This window comes from Porites lutea, chromosome 2 (genome assembly GCF_958299795.1).
Source record: "Porites lutea chromosome 2, jaPorLute2.1, whole genome shotgun sequence".
Taxonomy (NCBI): Eukaryota; Metazoa; Cnidaria; class Anthozoa; order Scleractinia; family Poritidae; genus Porites; species Porites lutea.
The window spans coordinates 14,349,022-14,371,695 of NC_133202.1; the positions used below are offsets into that span (position 1 = coordinate 14,349,022).

At 38.5% G+C, this 22,674-nt stretch overlaps 2 protein-coding genes across 2 annotated transcripts; both read right to left on the minus strand.

The window, feature by feature from the left end:
• Positions 1 to 342: 342 nt before the first annotated feature.
• On the minus strand, positions 343 to 1,260 carry LOC140925676 (uncharacterized). Its single transcript, XM_073375579.1, has one exon. It carries the CDS (start codon positions 1,258 to 1,260, stop codon positions 343 to 345), a length of 918 nt encoding a protein of 305 aa, XP_073231680.1.
• Positions 1,261 to 2,628: 1,368 nt separating this feature from the next.
• LOC140925677 (uncharacterized) lies at positions 2,629 to 3,906 on the minus strand. Its single transcript, XM_073375580.1, has one exon. The coding sequence runs from the start codon at positions 3,904 to 3,906 to the stop codon at positions 2,629 to 2,631; it is 1,278 nt and encodes a 425-aa protein (XP_073231681.1).
• Positions 3,907 to 22,674: the final 18,768 nt, after the last annotated feature.

The window sequence follows — 22,674 nt, forward strand, 5'->3', positions numbered from 1 at the left end:
GCACTAAAGGTGCGAACACGAAAATAACTAAAAACGCGGCAAACATAAAAATACTATAAAGGTAACGGAAAACATTCCTGGCGCTTACATTCCAGCCCCTAAAATCGGTTGTATTTACCTAATATTATAGAAAAAAAGGGAACCAGGAACTAACACAAAAATTAACTAAGGAAAACATTAATTATTTTTAACGCCAAACTCCTTAAGCGAAAAATAGTGTCACCAAGGCCTAAGTGCCTCAACAGGCTTCATTGTTCAAACTTGATAGGACATCACGTAAGCTCAGTGAAAGTCACGCAAAGTCTCTTGAACAAATCCGGGAAAACTAGACACTTTCAACGTTTAATAGATTCCAGCAAACATAGCTTCGTAATGGGTCACTCCAAAGTGGAGGTCTTGGTTTTGACTCTCTCTCATCTTTATCTGTGAACACTTCTGTGATTCGACCAATCGGCCACACATTCCTGGGCGTCGATTCATCAACGATAACCGTGTCTCCAAAAGTGAAGTTTCTTCTCGGTCGAAACCATTTCTGGCGCTCCTGCAACGAAGGAAGGTATTCTCATTTCCATCGACCCTAGAACACTTTGCCAAATACTGCACTTGACGCCATCTTCTCCTGGAATAAGTGTTGTTCTTTTCAAACAGCCCTGGTGGTAGAGAGTCATTTTGGCGAAGTACTCGGAGGTGATTTGGCATAATAGGCTCCAAATCGTCAGGATTGTCGGAGAACTTGGTCAGCGGTCTTCCATTGATGATACTCTCAGCTTCACACAATAAGGTTTGAAGACATTCGTCATCAAGGACTTGCTCCTTGGTCAAAGCTCCAAGAATCTTGTGAGTGGATCTGATAAGTCTTTGCCAGACTCCAACGTGGTGGGAATCCGCTGGAGGATTGAAGACCCATTTGATACCTTTCTGTAGAACGGTGTCGTGAATCTTAGCCTGATTCCAACCTGAGATCATAACGCGAAGTTCCTTTTCAGCTCCCATGAAATTCGTACCATTGTCTGAACGAATCTCTTTAACCTGACCACTGCGGGCAATAAATCTTCTAAGAGCCAAGATAAAGGAATCTGTGTCCAATGTGTGAGAAATCTCCAGATGGACTGCTCTCAAGGCCCAACATGTGAAAATAGCTCCATATCTCTTTACCAAGCTTCTCTTTTCGCGGACAACGAAAGGGCCAAAATAATCAATTCCAACACATGTAAAGGGGGGTTGATCTGGAGTGACCCTGGGAAGAGGTAAGTTGACCATTTTCTGTCCTCCAGCGGCGCCATGGCGACGTTTACACCGGAAACAGGACGACAGTGCACTTCTTGCCGTTGTGTTGGCTCGAATCAACCAAAATCGCTTGCGCAAGAGGGCTAGCACGTATTCTCTCCCAAAGTGACCACTTTTCTCGTGAAAGAACCTGATAAGCAGTACACCAAGTGGAGAATCCTTGGAGATAATTATCTGATGCCTCGATTAGTCAGGTAAAGGAGCTCTGCTAAGTCATCCGCCAACGCGAAGTACACCACCAATTAGGACTGGGCTTAACTTTGCAAGGCAGCTTGACTTCTTTACACAGCCTCCTTTCTTGATGGTTTCAATTTCCTCAGGAAATGCATTCCCCTGGTCAAACATAATTAGTTCTCTTTCTGCAGAGTCTAAGTCTTGACAAGACATTGGCTCCAAGCTGAGGGCACCAACATTCGGGCCAGGCTCAGGCTCTCTCTTTCTTATTCGAAATCTTCTCTGGCAGCGAAGACACAGTGCAATAAATTTCAACAACTTGATCCAGGAGCTAAACCGTTTCACGATACAAACAACGCTAGCATAAACTTTGCTGACGGATACAGCGAATTATTTGGGCTCTTGCTTGATTTCCGGATCATTCTCGGTCAGCACTATGCTTTCTAGGACATGGTCCGCCCACTCAGACTTGGTTGTTAAAAGAAAAACCAGGCCCTTTAACCAACGGCCATTATGAACAAACACGTCTGCGGTAACGCCCCGTGAGGCTTCATCACCAGGATTGGATTTGCTGTCGATGTATCTCCATTAGGACGGGCTGGATTCCTCTCTGATGAAGGCAACAAGGTTTGCCACGTAGGTATGGAAACGCTTCGACTCGTTCGTGATGTATTGTATGACGGTCATGCTATCTGTCCAAAAGGTCACTTTATCGATGGGTATCTGCAAATCTTGTTCAGCTGAACTGATACGGTGGCAGCAGTAAACTCCAATCAAGGGATGGTAGTTACCTTCAAGGGAGCCAGGCAGGACTTGCCAATAAGGAATGAACAGAAAATCCGACCTTGCATGTCGACTAAGCGAAGATACGATACGGTGCCATAGGCCACCTGAGAGGTGTCACAGAAATAATTGATCTGACATGAAGCGATATCCGAGGACTTGAGAGGTTTGACGCATCTTTCGATCGCAAATCCTGTAGGAGAAGCTTTGCAGAAAGAATGAAAGGAGCTGCCATACCCAGAGGATCATATAACGAACTGACAGCTGAAAGTATGCCACGCCTAGTACACGGCCTATCTTTAATGACCACCTTAAAGCCAAACTGGTCAGCCTCCACGAACCATGACACCCCCAAGGCCCTCCCTACTGGGAGCGCATCGCAGGTTAGGTCAACTCTTTAGTTCCTTTCGATCTATCTTCGACAGGTATGGACTCTAATACCAGGCGATCGTTGCTGACCCATTTCGTCAAGTTAAAGCCTCCATTATTCATCAGGTTGCGCAGATCACAAACGTGCTTAATTGCTTCATGACTGGAAGGTAAAGATTTCAAGCAGTCATCGACATGGAAGTTCTTCAGAACAGTAGAAACGTCTTCAGGCGAAAACTCGTGCTGGTGATCTTCACCATTTTGACGCATGGCAAAATTAACACAACTAGGCGACGAAACTGCACCGAAAAGATGCACGGTCATTCGGTACTCTTCCAAACCCTTAGCGAGATCTCCACCCGGCCACCAGAGAAACCACAGAAAGTCACGATCCTCCACAGGAACACGCACTTGGTGAAACATACATTGTACATCTCCCATTACAGCCACTGGGTCTTGTCGGAAACGAAGCAGTATTCCAACCAGGTTGTTGGTCAAATCAGGACCCTGCAGCAATTCGCTATTCAAAGACATCCCTTGGAACTGAGCGAAACAATCGAAGATGACCCTTATCTTCTCAGGTTTTTTGCAGTGATACACCCCATGGTGTGGAATATACCACACCTTTCCGTCAGCTCTACACAGATCTTCAGAGGGAACCTTTTCAGGGAAACCTTCTTGCATTACGCTTTGAAGAGATGCAACGTAGTCTTCTTGAAATCTGGCATCCTTGAGGAATTTACGTCTCAGGGAGAGGGCTCTGTGCTCGGCTTGGCATATATTAGCAGGCAACGTCAAACTTGGATTATGAAAGGGTAAACGAACTTGGTAATGGCCATCCTCACACTGCATAACCGAACCTTCCACAATGTTCATGAACTTTAGATCTTCACGAGACATTCCTGCGCCATCATTTAAACACGCTTCCGCGAAGTCAGCACACGCCACGCACATAGGATGGACGCCAATAGACTTGGTGAGGTAACAAGCACAAGGGACATATCTTGGCTTTCTTCCTGTTGGGCCATTGATAAGCCAACCGAACTCCACCTTACTAGTGTAGGGGTCACCTCCGGCAGCTGGGCTAATTTCTTTCGGTTGTAAAGCTTCTGGGATATCTGACCCAATTAATAGATCAACTTGAGAGTTCAGCTCTGTTAGGTAGACGAAGCCTCTAAGATGTGGCCATCTATTTACATCTTCCTGTTTGGGGACTTCATCCTTAGACACAGGCATAGTAGGTCTGGAATAAACCTCCCTTAATGGGACAACATTTTCATCCAAGTCCGACATCAATCAACCACTGGCCACGACACTGTCAACCTCCTCTGCTGTACCCATCGTAGTTAACTTCAATTTCAAATGCTTCCCTTTAACGCCAAGACGATCCAAAAGCATGTTAGAGCAGAAAGTGGAATTGGAACCCGTATCCAAGAGGCCGTAGGTCTCGATGCAAAAGGGACTTCCTTGTGCGCTGACTTTTACTGGTAAATTGGCAACGCAGTCGCAGGACCCTCCGTGGTCGTCAAATTGCAGAGGCGCCCGACGCCACTCGACTCGTCACTTAATAAACTCTTCTGATTAACATCTGGCTGGGATCTGTTCTGATCTTCCTTCCTTGTACCTCTAGCAGGTTGTTGACTTGCATTTTCAGGTGTGGGCTGCTCATGCGTGTCTTCTGAAGAATCAGAGTGCATCAGCGAAGCATGTCTTCTGTTACAATGTGAACACGGCTTCTTCTTGTAGCATCCCCTTGATTGATCTTTGCTTCATTACAAAGTCGAAACGTTCACGGATGGGAATTTTAGCAAACGCAGGACAGTCTACGAGATTATGGATCTGACGGCAAAACAAACAACTCCTTTTCGAGAGATCTTCAGACTTCTTCTCTTGAGACTTGTTTTGATCCATGGGACTCTTCTGAGATGAAGTGGAGAAGTTACTAAGCCCTCTCGCACCAGGCCCAGAACCCTCGGGTTTTGACTTCGCCCCTCGCATCTGGCTCTTCTTCTTATCCTTAGTCAAGAAAGGAAGTTTTCCGAAGATTGGATTACTTAGGGCACGTGACTTCTCTTCAACAAATGACGCAATGTCTTCGATACAAACTTCTCTCTTGTCTGCATTGAGGATACGATCAGCATTGTCTCGCCAGCTACTCTGCAGTTTAGGTGGCAGTCTCGCGATAATCTTCCTCATGTTTTCTGGACCTTCAATCTTGTTTAAGTATCTGATAGCCTTCAGTGTATTGGTGCAACTTGACAGAAGAATTAAGTTTCGAAGCCCATCCGGTCTTCTCCCATTTAGCTGTAGTTGCGAACCTCTCATATCGTTGTAGGTAAGCATCCAAGTCATCCTTGCCATCAACAAATGAGGGAAGCTTGGGTGCCTTGGCCCTATCTTCTCTCACTCCAGCACGTTGGGTATCGTTACGGCCTTGTCCTAGACGAGTGAGCTCTAGTTCATGCTCTCTATTAGCGGCTTCAATAGCCTCTCTCTGCTTCAACAGTTCTGCTTCCAGCTCTAATTTTCTCAGATCGCGTTCTTGCCGCCTAGCTTCTCTTTCTTCGTGTTCTCTTCTACGCCTTTCCACTTTCTCTTCTTCTTCCTTTCTTCTGTCTTCTTCAAGTACTCGACGTCTCTCTTCTTTTTCTTCGTCTAACTGCCTATACTTTTCTTCTCTTTCCTCTTCCAATTATCTAAGTTTTTCTTCTTTTTCCTCTTCCAATTGTCTACGTTTTTCTTCTTTCTCTTCCTCTTCCCTCCTTCCTTCCTCCTCAAGTTTTCAACGTTTTTCTTTTTTTTCCTCTTCTAACTTCAGTTGCTCCCGCACAAACTCGAGCAGTTTTTCTTCCTCCAACCCAAACTTTTCTCCAATCTGTATAAACTTATCCATTCTCACAGCGCGGGTTCACAGCAAACGCTAAATATATTCTTCCTCGTAACAGTTCTGTTTACTTTTCCTGTAACTCCTTCTCCTTGAACTATCCTTTCCTGGTTACTGTAGTCGGCAAACAATTGAATTCCTCTCCCAGGACAGGCTCCCAATGTTACGCGGGTAATCTTTTAGAGGACGGGTAGCTTGCAGACCAAACTGAACGCAGGGTTCTCGGAACAGCAACAAGAACATTTATTCCAAAAATGAACGTAGTTTCCACGAAGTAAAACTCCACAACAGCGGGTAACTTGATAAACTTGCACGGCCCCCGCCAACTTCGATTAACTTCATAAACTTACACGGCCTCCGCCAACTTGAATAAACACTGCCTTCGTCACACTTGACTAAACACGACCAACGTCAAACTCTCTTCGCTTGTGAAAACTAGTTAAAACTTAACTCGGACTCGCCTGCTTATATACTTTCGCAATAACATTCTAGAACTTTCTAAATAGTCTAATTATAGAAAGATTACAAAATAGACCGCTTTAGAAGCGCTTACACAAGATCCTAAAATAAACAAATTATGAGCTCTCGCAAACCTTCTAGAAAGTCACGCTTAAAAGTCACGCAATAAAATTTTTCGTAACAAAAGATAAGATAGGAATTCCAATGTTTCTAAAAAAACGGGGCAGAATTCTAATGTTTTGAAGCATACCATCAGAAAACCAATGTGTATAAGGCGAGAATTTCAATGTTTGCAGTGGATGAATAAGATAAGAATTGCAATATTTGTAAAAATAGGGCAAGAATTCCATTGTTTATAAAAAAGGGCCAGAATTCCAACGTTTGGAAGGATAAGATAAGAATTCCAATGTGCATAAAGATAGGGCCAGAATTCCAATGTTTGTAGTCAAAGGATAACGCAATAATTCCAATGTTTATAAAAATAGGGCCAGAATTCCAATGTTTGGAACGATGACATCAAAATTTTCATGTGTAAAATATAGCGCCAAAATTCAAATGTTTAGAAGGACAATATAAGAATTCCAGTGTTTGGAAGGATAAGGTCAGAATTCAGGTGTTTATAAAAAGAGGGCTCGAATTTCATTCTTTGGAAGCATTAGATCATAATTCCAATGCTTATAGAAATAGGGCCAGAATCCCAATATTTTGAAGGTTAAGATCAGAAAACCAGTGTATATAAATATTGGGCCAAAATTCCACTGTTTGGAAGGATAAGACCAGAATTTTAATGTTTCCAGTGAAACGATAAGATGAGAATTCCAATGTTTGTAAGAATAGGGCCAGAATTCAAATGCTAGGAAGAATGAGCTGAAAATTCCAGTCTGTAAAAAACAGGGCCAGAATTCCAAAGTGTGAAGGAATTCGATCAAAATTCCAATGTTTATAAAAAGGGGCCAGAATTCAAACGTTTGGAAGGATAAGATAAGAATTCCAATGTGTATAAAGATAGGGCTGGATTTCTAATGTTTGGAAGGATGGGGTCAGAATTCCAGTGATTGCAGTGGAAGGACAAGTTAAGAATTGCAATGATTATAAGAATAGCGATAGGGGTTTCAATGTTTCGAAGGACGACGTCAAAATTCTAATGTGCATTAAAATAGGGCAAGAATTGCAATGTTAAAAAAATAGCGCCGCAATTCCAACGTTTGGAAGGATAGGGCCAGGATCCCAATGTGTCTAAAAATAGGACCAGAATTCGAACGTGTGGAAGGATAAGATAAGAATTCCAATGTTTATAAAAAAAAGGGCCAGAATCAAAGTGTTTTGAGAGATAAGATAAGAATTCCAATGTTGCCAGTGGATGAATAACATAAGAATTCCAATGTCTTTTAACAATAGGACCAGAATTCCAATGCTTGGAAGAATAAGATCAGAATACAAGTCTTTGGAAGGATAAGAACTAATAAGAATTCAAATATGTATAAAAATAGGGCCAGAAATCCAATGTTCGCAAGGATAAGATCATAATTCCAATACTTTTAGAAATAAGGCCAGGATCCCATGGTTTTGAAGGATAACATCAGGAAACCAATGTGTACAAAAATAGAGCCAGAATTCCAGTGTCTGGAAGGATAAGATGGAAATTCCTTTGTTCACAAAAATAGGGCTAGAATTCCTGTGCTTGGAAGGATGAGGTCAAAATTCCAATGTGCATAAAAAAAGGGCCAGAATTCCAAGGTTTAGATCGATAAGTTAAGACCTTCAGTGGGTATACAGATAGGGCTAGAATTGCAATGTTTCGAAGGATGATATCAAAATTCGCAACGATGAGATCATAATGCCAGTGCTTATAGAAATAGGGCCAGAATCCCAAGGTTTTGAAGGATAACATCAGAAAAACAATGTGTCCAAAAAAAAAAAAAAACGGGCCAGAATTTAAACGTTTAGGTGGATAAGATAAGAATTCCAATGTGTATAAAAATAGGGCCAGAATTCCAGTGTTTGGAAGGATAAGGCGTGAATTTCAATGTTTGCAGTGGATGGATTAGATAAGAATTCCAATGTTTGGTAAAATAGGGCCAAAATTCCAGTGTTTAGAAGGATAAGATAAGAAATCCAATGTGTATGAAGATAAGCCCAGAATTAGAATGTTTGCAAGGATAGGGCCACAGTTCCAATAATTGCAGTAGAAGGCCTGGGACAAGATATTCCAAGATGTTTATAAGAATAGGGCCAGAATTCAATGTTTCGAAGCATGAGGTCAAAATTCCAATGTGTATAAAAACAGGACCAGAATTCCAATGTTTGGAAGAATAAGATCATTATTCCAATTCTTATAGAACTAGGGCCGGATTGTATTGTTTGGAAGGTTAAGATCCGTATTCCAATGTTTGGAAGAATAAGATCAGAATTCCGATAAAAATACAGCAAGAAATCCAATGTTCGCAAGGATAACATCATAATTCCAATGTTTAAAGAAACAGGGCCAGAGTCCCAAGGTTTTTTTAAACGATAAGATCAGAAAACCTATGTTAACAAATAGGACCATAATTCCAACGTTAGAACGATAAGATCAGAACTTAAATATGTGTAAAGATAGGGCCAGAATTCCTTTGTTTCGAAGGATGAGGTCAAAATTCCAATGTGTATAAAAATAGGGTCAGAATCCCAAAATTTGGAAGGATAAGATAAGAGTTCCAATGTGTATAAAGATAAGGCCAGAATTCAAATGTGTAGAAGGGTAGGGCCACAATTCAATGATTGCACTAGAAGGACAAGATAAGAATTCCAGTGTTTTGAAGGATTAGATTAGAATTCCAGCGTTTAGAAAAATAAGATCAGAATTCCAATGCTTATATAAATAGGATCAGAATACCAATAGTTGGAACGAAAAGATAAGAATTCTAATGTGTATAAAAAAGGGCAACAATTTCAACGTTTGCAACGATAAGATTATAATTCCAGTGCTTACAGAAATAGGGCCACAATGTCAATGTTTTGAATAATAAGATCACACAGCTAATGTGTATAAAACATAGGCCCAGAATTGGGAGGATTGATAGGAATAAGATAGGAATTGGAAGGATAAGATAGAAATTGCGATGTTTAAAAAAAACAAACCAGAATTCACATTTTTCGAAGGATGGGGCAAGAATTTCAATGTTTGCAGTGAAAGAATGAGATAAGAATTCCAATGTTTGAAAGAAAAAAGCCAGAATTACAATGATCGAATTCTGAATTCCAGTGTTTGGAAGAATAAGATCAGAATTCCGATGCCTATAGAAATAGGGATAGAATACCAATATTATCTGCAAGGGTAAGATAAGAATTCCAATGAGTATAAAAATAGAGCCAGAATTCCAACGTTTCCTAGATAAGATCATAATTCCAATGCTTGTAGAAATAGGGCCAGTATCTCAATGTTTTTAAGGATAAGATAAGACAACCAAAGTGTATAAAAATTGGGCCAGAATTCAAGTGTTTGCAAGGAAAAGATGACAACTACCTCGTTTATTATAATAGGACCAGAATTCCAATGTTTGGAAGGATGGGGCCAGAATTTCCATGTTTGCAGTGAAAGTATGAGATAAGTATTGCAATGTTTGGAAGAATAAGGTAAGAATTCCAATGTGTATAAAGATAGGACAAGAATTACAATGTTCGTAGTGGAAGGATTATAATTAAAAAAAATCCAATGATGGACGGATAAGATCAAAATTCCAATGTTTAGAAAAATAGGGCCAGAAATCCAATGTTTGGAAGGATAAGGTCAGAATCCAAATGTTTATAACTACAGGACAAGAATTCCAACATTTAGATGAATAAGAGAAGAATGCTAATGTGTATAAAGGTAGGGCAAGAATTCCAATGTTTAGAAGGATAAGATAACAATTTCCAATGTCTATAAAAAAAATGGGGCCAGTAAGTGAGAAAATTCCGTCTGAGATTCAAGAGCTTAAGGAACTTGCTCTCTCTTTTTGTATATTAGAAGCAAAAATGAACAATAGCCACAAAAGGAACGGACTATACGGTGAACCAAAAGGGCTAATAAAACAATCAACAACTACATAAATCAGGACGCTAAAAGATGGTGATTAACACAGTTTTAAATGACTGGGATCCTTATCGCATAATTGATGGCTAGGCATAAGTCGTCTGCATTTTGATCCGTCCTTTTGAATTCCATGTTTCCTGTACATAGCGGGAAGATTTTCAGGGTAGGGGGTTGCTGCTCCATCATTCCGAGAAACACATCTAAGCGATGCGGCAGGGATGTGCGCTCTACATGGCCTGAACTGAAAGCATCCTAAGACTCATAACAGTTTGGGTAATCAAGATGAAAGACAATTACCGCTTGGCCAAGGATTGGGTGGTCAGCGCATAGAATTGCATCCCCACTACCCAATGGAGTGAATAAAAGGTTCTTGGTGAGAATGAAATGAAAATTTATGAGCTGGAATGAAAAGCTGAAACCACCACTAAATGGGCAGCACCATAACAATGAGGTACAATGTTTTGCTTCCTGTGAATAGGATAGGCCTAACACTGACCTAACACTCAACTCATCAATAGACAAAGACAATTCCAGCGGAGAGTAAGTCCTTTCCGATTGACAAATGGCATCTGCTAGCTTCACTGGTGCCTTGGACACACAGTCTGGTGTATTTGGATAATATCATCATCTGCACCTTTGAAGAACACACTCACCGCCTATGGTTAGTGTTTGCTCGTATAAGGACTGCTGTGGTTTGAAACTGAAGCCTACTAAGTGTCACTTAATTAGAAGAGAAGTTACTTTTCTCGAAGTGTTGTGTAATCTGCAGAATAATGACTGATCCGCCGTACAAAATATAGCCAGTACTAGTAAATTTAAAAGAACTTCAAAGCTACCTTGGTCTTGCTGCCTATAACAGATAGTTCATCTTTGGACAGGATTTTCTATTACTGCAGAGTCCCTCTACATACTGTGTAAGAAGAATGTACCGTTGTGTTGGCAACAGGAACAACAAGCTGCATTTGAGAAGTTGAAAGATCGCCTGGTAAGCGTGCTAGAGATGGCTTATCCCAATTTCAGTCTTGCAGCAGGATCTTTCATACATGATACCAAAGCAAGCCAACAACTACCGATAAGGGCAGTTTTTTCTCGGCAGCAACAGGATAGGACCAAGTGGGTGATTGCTTATTGTAATCGCTCCTTAAATGAACAAGAAAAGAACCATTGCAACACTAGATTGGAAATGCTGGCCTTGGTCACTTACGTTGACTACTTCAAATAGGGCCAGAATTCCTGTGTTTGCAAGCATAAGATCATGATTCCAGTGCTTAAAGAAATAGAGCCAAAATCCCATTGTTTTGAAGGAAAAGATAAGAAAACCAATGTGCATTAAAATCGGGCCAGAAATCCAGTGTTTGGAAGGATAAGATGACATTTACAATCTTTATACAAATAGGGCCAATCATTGGAAGGCTGAGGTCAAAATTCCAATGTGTATAAAAATAGGGTCCGAATTCCAACGTGTAGAAGGATAAGATGAGAATTTCAATTTGCATAAAGATAGGGCTAGAATAGCAATGTTTGGAGGAATGACTTCAAAATTCCAATGTGTACTAATACTGGACCAGAATTCGAATGGCTTGAAGGATAGGTCTAGAATTCCAATGATTGCAGTGGAAGGATAAGATAAAAATTCCAATGTCTATAAAAATAGGGCTAGAATTCCAATGTTTCGATGGATGAAATCAAAATGCAATGTGTAAAATATAGAACCAGAATTCCAATGTTTAGAAGGACAATATAAGAGTTCCGATGTTTGAAAGGATAAGGTCAGAATTCGAGTGTTTGTAAGAAAAGGGCTAGAATTCCATTCTTTGGAATCATAAGATCATAATTCCAGTGCTTATAGAAATAGGGCCAGAATCCCAGCGTTTTGAAGGATGAGATAAAAAATCCAGTGTGTATAAACAATGCACCAAAATTCCACTGTTTGGAAGGATAACGCCAGAATTTCAATGTTTGCAGTGGAAGGATAAGATAAGAATTCCAGTGCTTGTAAGAATAGGGCCAGAATTCAAATGTTCGGAAGGATGAGGTGAAAATTCCAAACTGTAAAAAATAGGGCCAGAAATTCCAATTTGTGGATGGATTAGATAAGAATTCCAATGTTTATAAAAAAAAAGGCCAGAATTCCAACGTTTGGAAGGATATGGTAAGAATTCCAATGTTTATAAAAATAGGGCTAGAAGTCCAATGTTTGAGAGGATGAGATCCAAATTCCAATGTGTAACAAGATAGGGTCAGAATTGCAATGTTTTAAAGGATGAGGTCAAAATGCCAATGTGCAAATGTGCATAAAAATAGGGCCCGAATTCCAAGGTTTAGAACGATAAGATAAGAACTTCAATGTGTATACAGATACGGCCAGAATTGCAATGTTTGGAAGGATGACGTCAAAATTCCAATGTGTATAAAAATAGGGGCAGAATTCAAATTAATGTTTGGGAGAATAGGACAAGAATTCCAGTTATTGCAGTGGAAGGACAAGATAAGAGGCAAGTGTTTATACGAATAAGGCCAGAATTCCATTGTTTCGAACGATGAGGTCAAAATTCCAGTGTGTATAAAATAGTGCCAGAATTCTAATGTTTGGACGAATAAGATCATAATTCCAAAGCTTGAAGAAAAAGGGCCAGAATTCCATTATTTGGAAGGATAAGATGAGAATTCCAATGTTTGCAAGAAAAAGATCAGAATTCCAATGCTCATAAAAACAGGCATAAATACTAATCTTTGAAAGGATAAGATAAGAATTCCAGTGTGTAAAATAGGGCCAGATGTCCAATGTTTGCAAGGATAAGATCATACTTACAGTGCTTATAGAAATAGGCCCAGAAGCCCAAGGTTTTGAGGGATAAGATCAGTGTATAAAAATAGAGCCAGAATTCCAATGTTTGGAAGGATAAGATAGGAATTCCACTGTGTGTAAAGATAAGGCCAGAATTAGACTGTGTGGAAGGATGAGGGCCACAATTCCAATGATCGCAGTAGAAGGACAAGATAAGAATTCCAAGATGTTTATAAGAACAGCGCCAGAATTCAGTATTAGGTCAAAATTCCAATGTGTATAAAAACAAGGCCAGAATTCGAATGTTTGGAAGAATAAGATTATTATTTCAATCCTTATAAAACTGGGGCCAGAATTCCATTGTTTAGAAGAATAACATCAGAATTACGATGCTTATAGAAATAGGGATAGAATACCAAGATCTGCAAGGATAAAATAAGAATTCCAGTGTGTACAAAAATAGGGCCAGAATTCCAACGTTTCCAAGGATAAGATCATAAGTCCAATGCTTATACAAAAAGGGCCAGTATCTCAATGTTTGGAAGGATAAGATCAAAATTCCAATGAGTCAAAAAATAGGGCTGGTAGAATTCCAATGTTTAGAGGGATAAGATCATAATTTCAATGCTTCTAGAAATAGAGCCAGAATTCCATTGTTTGGAAGAACAGGATCAGAATTACAATGTTTGGAAGAATAAGATGATAATTCCAATGGTCATAGAAATGGAGCCAGAACACTAATCTGTGGAAGGAGAAGAAATAATTCCAATGTGTATAAAAAATGGACCAGAATTCCAGTGTTTTCAAGTTAAGGATAAGTGCTTATAGAAATAGTGCTAGAATCCCAAGGTTTTGAAGGAAAACATCAGAAAACCAATGTGTATAAAAACAGGGCCAGAATTAAAGTGTTTGGAAGAATAAGATGAGAATTGCACTGTTTATAAAATTAGGACGAGAATGTTTTGAAGGATAGAGCCAGAATTTCAAAGTTTCCATTGGAAGGAGGAGATAAAAATTCCCATGTTTGTAAGAATAGGGCCAGAATTCCAATGAGTATAAAAACAGGGCCAGAATCCCAAAATTAGGAAGGATGAGGTCAAAATTCCAATGTGTATAAAAACAAGGCCAGAATTAAAGTGTTTGGAAGGATAGAGCCAGAATTCAATGTTTACAATGGAAGGATGACATAAAAATTCCCATGTTTGTAAGAATAGGGCCAGAATTCCAATGATTATAAAAATAGGGCCAGAATTTCAATATTTGAAAGGATGAGGTGAAAATTCCAATGTGTAGTATAAATAAATTATAGGGCCAGGATTCCAATGTATGGAAGGAAAAGATGATAAAATCTTAATTCCAGTGCTTATACATGTACAAATAGGGCCAGAATTCCAATGTTTGGAAGGATAAGATGAGAATTCCAATGTTTACAAAAATAGGACCAGAATTCCAATGTTTTCAGTGCAAGGAGAAGATAAGAATTTCAATGTTTGTAAAAATATAGGGCCAGAATTCCAATGTTGGGAAGGATAAGGTAAGAAAACCAATGTCCATCAAAAAAAAGGCCAGAATTCCAGTGTTTGAAAGGATAAGATGAGAATTCCAATATTTATCAAAATAGGGCCAGAATTCCAATGTTTGGATCGATAATTCCAATGCTTAAAGAAACAGGTCCAGAATTTGAATGTTCAGAAAGAAAAGGGCCAGATATCCAGTGTTTAGAAGGATAAAATGAGAATTCCAATGTTTGCAGTGGAAGGATAAGATAAGAATTCCAATCTCTGGAAGAATGTGGTCAAAATTCCAATGTGTATAAAAATAAGGCCAGAATTCCAACGTTTAGATGGAAAAGATAAGAATACTAATGTGTATAAAGGAAGGGATAGAAATGCAACGTTTGGAAGGATAAGATAAGAATTCCAATGTTAATAAAAAATAGAGCCAGTGAGTGGGAAAATTTTGTCGGAGATTCAATCGAGGTAGGAACTTGCTCTCTCTTTTTGCATATTACAAGCAAAAGTGAACAATAGCCACAAAAGGAGTGGTAAATGGACTATACAGTAATCCAAAAGGGCTAATCAATGGTTCACAGCAGCTCAGAATTTGAAGATACAACAATCAACAGTTACATAAATCAGAACGCTAAATGATGGTGATTAACAAAGTTTTAAATGACTTGGATCCTTATTGCATAATTGATGGCCAGGCATAAGTTGTCTCCATTTGGATCCGTCCTTTTGAATTCCATGTTTTGTGTACATAACGGGAAGATTTGCAGGGTGGGGGCTGCTGGTCCATCACTCTGAGAAACACACCTGAGTGATGCGGCAGGGATGTGCACTTTACATGGCCTGAACTGAAGGCATCCTGAGACTCATAACAGTTCGGGTAATTGCATCCCTACTACCCATTGGTTTGAATGAAAGGATTCTTGGTGAGAATGAGAAGATTCATGAGCTGGAATGAAAAGCTGAAACCACCCCTAAATGGGCAGCACCATTACAATGTGGTATGTTTTGCTTCCTGGTGAATAGGATAGGCCTAACACTAAACACTCAACTCATCAAAGACAATTCCAGTGGAGATTAAGTCCTTTCTGATTGACAAATGGCACCCACTAGCTTCACTTGATTGATAATACTGGGGCCTTGGACATGCAGACTGGTGTATGATGATATCATCATCTGCATCTTTGAAGAACACACTCACCACCTATGGTTAGTGTTTGATTGTATATATATGGACTGCTGGTTTGAAACTTAAGCCTAACTAAGTGTCACTTTAATAATTAGAAGAGGTTACTTTTCTTGAAATGTTGTGTAATCTGACAGAATAATGACTGATTAGCCGTACAAAATATAGCCACAGTACTATACTATTAATTTAAAAGAGCTTCAAAACTACCTTGGTCTTGCTGGCTATAACAGATAGTTCATCTTTGGATAGGATTTTTTATTACTGTAGAGTCCCTCTGAGAGTACCGTTTTGTTGGCAACAGGAACAACGAGCTGCATTTAAGAAGTTGAAAGATTGCCTTGAAACTGTACCAGAGCTGGCTTATCCCAGTGCGGGCAGGAGAGAACAGAGGATGAATGCGAGGCAGAAGTTGAACAGCCAACTGACCAGAGCCAAAGACCAGTACACATTGACATAAGAAAATCTTCACACCATTATGGTGAATGGATTCTAAATGGCCTACAGCAGATGTCAGACTGTTTAAAGATGTTGAAGGACAAGGCAAGAAAGTACAAGAACCCGATAAAGACACTGAAATCAAAATTTCTTCTGAAGAAGGCAAACACACTGCAGGAAAACTGTTCATTCTTTCAGTGAGATAAACTTTCAACAGTTTTTGTTAACAGACTAAACTGATTGACTTCCTTTTGTTTCATAACTTGAAGTGACCATGAATCAGGAGATTATTTCCTTTAGGGAGGGAATAGTATCATGCACATTCTGTGCCTGATATTATGGCATAGGATTAGGTTGGTAAAACATGCGCTTGTTTTCTGTAAAAGCTCAATGCTTGCAGACCTTTGTTTAATCATATGTTATTAGCAACCTACAAATAAAAGAAAGCAGTCAGGACCTCTGCTGTGCATTTTTTAGAATTTCAATGTTTGGAAGGATAAGATAGCATTCCAATGCTTATTGCATGTAGGTCACAATTCCAGTTTTTGGAAGAATAAGGTCAGAATTCAAATATTATTTTAAGAAAAAGTCACAATTCAACTGTTTGGAAGAAATAAGGTCAGAATTCCAATATTTGGAAGGATAAGGTCACAATTCCAGTGTTTAAATGGAAGAATAAGGTCAGAATTCCAATATTAATTGAAAAAAAGGTCACAATTCCAGTGTTTGGAGGTTAGAATTAAATTGTTTGGAAAGATCGGGTCAGAATTCCAAAGCTTGGAGGTGTAAAATCAGTATGTTTGGAAGGATAAGGCCAGAATTCTAATACGCCATTTAGATTTCAAATGTATAGAAGAATAACAATTGGAATTTAAATATTTTGAAGCATGATTTTCGGAATTTAAAATGGTTGGAAGGATAACATTAATTAAAAATGCAAATGTTTGAAAGGATGTCATTTTCTTCACTCCACTCTTCATGAGGAAAATGAGTTACAAACAAGTCGTAGCTTGATTTCAAGATTTCCCTGAGCAAGTGTTATCATAATAAAATTAGTTACATATATGTTCACTTACTGCTATTCATTCTCACAGACATCCTCTTTCCATGACTTCTAATCACAATTCCTCCAATGCAATTAATAACTGTGAAGAGCAAAGAAAGGATGTCACACAATAAATTGCACAGTGGCTGTTATAAAGTAAACGACTAAGGGTGCTGCATGTATTTCACGCCATTTGCTTTCTTTACGTAAAGCTAAAATGTGTACAGAGCAGTTATTTAACACTATATTTTCAACAGGATGGATGTATGGATATGGATTGAAACTTGAACAAAATTGGCCCTTTTTTTTCAGGTTTAATAGTATGTCTACAAAAATCTCCCTCCCCCCCCCCCCCCCCCTAAAAAAAATATGATTATAGGGTCCCAGATAAATTTGTTTCATATGTTCTTCACAACTCTACACGAGCATTAATTTTTGGGTTTGTGTATTAAAAGGAGCTAAGTGATGACTTCAGCACAGAATGGACCTAAGACAGCAATAATTAAATATCATTGATACATAGGGGCAGTTTTACGGAGGGTCAGGAAGATCCTAAAAGGTGGAAATGCAGAAATGCAGAAATTTTGGTCTATGTGATGCCCAAGTAGAGATGGTCCGAGGAGGAAATAAGTAATGGTGTCATTTTGTTGCTATGACAACTCCAATGTCGTTGCAACCCTGATCGTAACAAATTAATTTTTTATCTTTATCTAATACAATGCTGTGGTGTTAATTTTTCCAAATCTTTGTGTATGGCGATGTAGTTAATGCTCAAACTTGGGATGTACTGTTTATCACAAAATACTCAAATTACAGCCTGGGGTGCTCATTTAGTTTTCTTTTTTTTAGCCAAGAGGGATAGGGGAAACTAATGTGATAGGAGTGCAATGTCTTCAACTGGAATAAACAAAAAGTGTAAGATCATACCTGTAGGCAGACTATGAACCTAACTTATGTACAGTAGCAAATTTGGGTGTGTCTGGTACATAAACTAATAATTAATTTGTAACATCTACATGTCATCAATAAGTTATGCTGCCATCCTCAAGCACTACTGTGTACTAAAGAGATGTATGTTTTGCACCGCCCAACATGCATCATTTTTTCAAATGGGTCATTCTCTTGTGACTGTGTCAATACTGTGTTTAGAGGGGTGGGGCAGAGAGCATTTATACAAAGGGCACACATACCGATAAGTATACAATGTAATGTTTCAAGATTATAGCAAGGGGGTGCTAACCTTGTATGTATTTAAAACTGGCACTATTTCAGGCATTTACAGTGATGTCTCTGCAAGGTTTTAGCCAGGAGGGTGTCCAGCCGTCCTATGAATGCCCATTTTTGGAAGAATTACAAGGAAAAATTCACTTAATCTCTTATAATTTTATGGGAAAACATTCCTTCTGGACTGGACAGCCACTTTTCAATGTCTGGCTAAAAGCCTGCAAAGCCTCTGATGAAAGATCAGCCAAAAATCTCACCTTCCTTCAAGAGAATCTTGACATTATCAGTATCAAACAAGTTTGTGGCATCCATTCCAACAGAAATACTGGCCTGCAAACAGAAAAAAAAAGTTTTAAAACTGAATGCAGCTTATTGTGTTGAACAACATTATCAAAGTACAGGTGTAGAAGCAATTTAACACAAAAAAATGACTTGCAAAAAGACTCTAATCACCATTGGGTCTGTGACTTGCCGTAAGCAACATTCTTCTTTCCTCTTTGGAGATTCTCATATACTTTAATTCTCATATACTTTAAGGATCTGTAACAAAAAAGTTGCCATAACTACTTACAGTCAACATACTAGTGTTTTTTAAAAAACAAATACTTAAAAGTACTTTTTGTTCTGTTTTCCCTATATATATATGTATCTTTGATCATACAGTGTAAACTTTACTTTTGTTAGTTGCCTGACGATTGTTTCGCAAGAGGCATGAAACACTGAGTAGCAAGTTATAAATGTTCAGAGCTGTGTGAGTTTGGTGCCAACATTCCTGCCTTTTATAGCCGCTTGCAGCTTGCAGCACCTTGCTTTGCAGACAGTCAACAAAAAAGGTTTTCTTGTAAAAAAGTGAAAAAATAAAACATCTTGGAAATTGATGAACAGAATTGTAGAGAGCCAGCTAAACAACAGCAGAAGGGGAAAAACAGAACATCGTAAGCTTTTAACTTAACAGTTGTGTTTTTTAATGCAGCTACATGTACTTTGTCTTCCAATAATGTAACAATTATTCCACCCCAAAACAAAGTTAGTTTTGTTGAATAATCTCTGAGATGAAGTCAAGGGGATTATTCAACAACACTAACTGAACCTGAGGTGAATAATATTGTTTTAGAAAAATACTGTATGCCCAAGAACTGATCTCTCAGCGGAATCGGAAAGAAAACCATTAAAAAAAACTGATTGGCTTGATTGACAGGTGAATTCTTGCATGAACATGTAGCCGTAAACAGTAGATGTGCAAAAGTTAGATCTTAACAGCTAATCTTCAAACATGGTGTTAATCTTTTTGTAATATCTTGTATAAATCAAAATGGTTTAAAAGAAAACTTCAGAAATTTAAATTACTATTCCTTCTAAAAAGAAATGCAGTTTTTTTTATTGTCAACAGCAGCCATGATCAAGGTGAATCTTGTTTGTCTGCAGTGTTCTTTTGACTTGTTAACTTGCTGCCACGTACAATTTTTGAAAATATTTCATTTGCCTTCCTTTTTTTCTGCATAAATTTTAATACTTTCACAGTGTATTTATAGAAGGCAAAATTAGTCTTTTGAGGAAAGCCCGAGTTCACAAAACAGTGACAAAGCAGCCTCGTTAGTTAAATTGGCAAACATTGCTTCGAGCATATAAAAAGTCAGTGCGGTAAATCAATTCACAATAAAATCACGCTGTTCAAACACCATGAAGTCTTTTCTTACATTCGGAATCATTGATCAACACTAAGACATTCTTGAATTTCAAAAAGTTCTTACACTGAAACTTTGGTAGAACCCATGCCAGTTTATGACACCAATTTTGTTTTGCTTTATATTCACCACCTAGAGTGCATGGTATTCACCGCATAGACCAAGATAGCGAACCAATCAGATTGCTTGAATCACCAAGAGCACTAGCTGAGTGTGTATACCCAAATTACTAATTGAATAACACAAATCTGGTACTCTGATTGGCTTAGTGATCATGGTATACCGGTAATTATGATCAAGCCATACATGCAAGTGACCATACCATGCTCTCCTATTAAATATGGTACTATATGCGTCTGCTAAAAAAAACAAGCTGAAAATCACTTGTTTTGACAAATTAAGTTGGGAAGAATTCTCAATATTTTGAGGGCATTTTTTATAAAATAATTATTTTTCCACTCACACACACTTGTGGAATCAATTGTTAAATATTCAAATTGGGCATTTTACTTAAATTCATTTATTTCAATTGTGCATTCAGAACAAAAAGTTAACATAACTTGTAATTCAGTGGAATACCTCATATCCTCACCCTCATGTAGGTATGTAGAGGAAAATTTTGCCACTTTGGAAAGATTTAAAATAAAAAGGCTGCCAAAATGATGAATGTCTCAGTGTGTGTATAGTAAATATAGTAATTTAGTTCTTCTAAAAGCATAAAATGTTTCTTTATAAATCTCAAGCAATTTTAAACATTGCCTTGGTTTGAAGTAGATTCAATTGTCGACCTTAGGTATACAGTGAAATCTCAAGGTTTTCAACACTTTACCGGCGTGATGCACTAAGGCAGATATATAGAAAGTGGCTGTGATAGGCCAAGGGGTAGCCTGCGAACAGCAGACGCATTTACAACCGCAAAATGCGTCTGCTGTTTGCAGGCTAGCCAAGGGAGGGTACAGACCGTACTCCAGATTTCAAGTAACACGGATAAAAGAGGGATTTTGGGGGGGTTTGAAATTTTTGTTTTGGGGATTTTTTGGGATAGGAAAATTTTGGCAAGAATTTTTTGGGTAGCTTGATTTAAGTAGGGATTTTTTGGGCTATTAAAAACAATGTGAAGATTCGTGATAGTTCCCGCATACGCCTGGCCACATTAGTTTTGTGAATAAAGTATAAAACCAAAAACTTGTTTTGTGACTGTCTCTGCTGTCTAGAAATTTTTATGGCGCGGAAATTCAGCATGGGATTTTTGGGGGTTAAATTTTGGTCCAGGGATTTTTTTGGGTTTTGATTTTTGCCCCCATTCAATTGTCCCTGTCACTTGAAATCTGGAGTACCCCCTGGGGTGATACGCACAGTCACTTTGACCTGAGACAGGAACAGGTCATTACTATTAAAAGCCCATGTGCAAGATCCTTCCACCTCACTGTATTAAAGCGGCTGTGTCACGGCAGTCCAGTTCATGTTGTTTAATTTTGCCAATTACTCTCCCTCAATCGCTATGGAACTTAAAGTAAGCAAAGAAATTACAGGTAAATGACAAAATCAGAGATCCGAGACAAACAAATATGTCTCTTGAGCATTATTTTTGAAGTTGCAAGCAGCAGGGGTCAACTTTGAAAAACTGTTAGGCTGAACAGTTTTCAAAAACCCTAATTTCAATCCGTTTCAATCTTCTTCAGTTTTGCCCATCCGTGGCATCTTTTGTTTCTGTTAAGTTATTTTAACCCTCCTTTAAAGCTTTAAGCGGTTATTTTTATGTTTTTCTTAATTTAACGGTCATTTCGTAATTTCCTAATTTGGCTGAATTTCGTGACACAGCTCCTTTAACCACAGTGGTGAACATGGTTTTATAAACAAACTGTTTAAAAGATTGTGGACTAGAGAAATTACTAAGTGACTTAAGAGAACTGACAACATTCCATAAATTAGTAATAAGATTAAAATAAGAAGCCTTAAAGGTACAGGTTTGGCAAAGAGGAGTTTTAAGACGTAGTTACTAAAACAAGGAATGACCTACAATGATCTACAATGACCTACAATGACCTACAATGACCTACAATGATCTACAATGATCTACAATGATCTACAATGATCTACAATGACCTACAATGACCTACAATGATCTACAATGAGCTACTATGAGCTGCTAGGAGCTAAAATAAGTATAAAATGAGTTAAAATAAGCCCTACAATGAGCTACAAAATGACAGACAATGATGTTTGTCATGTGTCACGCTTGGACGTGACACTAAGCTCATGGTATTAAATTGCCAAGCACATTTTGAAAAGGCAAAACAAAAATAAAGCCTGATCTCAGGTAACTTGAGAAACTTGAACATAAATTATTGCAATCGCGTTTTTACCGGTAACACTATTATACCCCGTATCGATGGAAGTCATCCTGCGCCTGCGTGAATCCAGTGTATTGTCACAGTACTGTTTAATTTGTTTGAAAAAAAAGACAACACAAAACACAACTAACGGGAAAGGTTGCAAAGGATGGTTTGCACAAAAGTCACAGTACTGTGACAATACAGGATTCACGCAGGCGCAGGATGACTTCCATCAATACAGGGTATAATAGTGTTACCGGTAAAAACGCGATTGCAATAATTTATTTTCAAGTTTCTCAAGTTACCTGAGATCAGGCTTTATTTTTGTTTTGCCTTTTCAAAATGTGCTTGGCAATTTAATACCATGAGCCTAGTGTCACGTCCAAGCGTGACACACGACAAACGTAGCTTAACATCATTGTCTGTCATTTTGTAGCTCATTGTAGGGCTTATT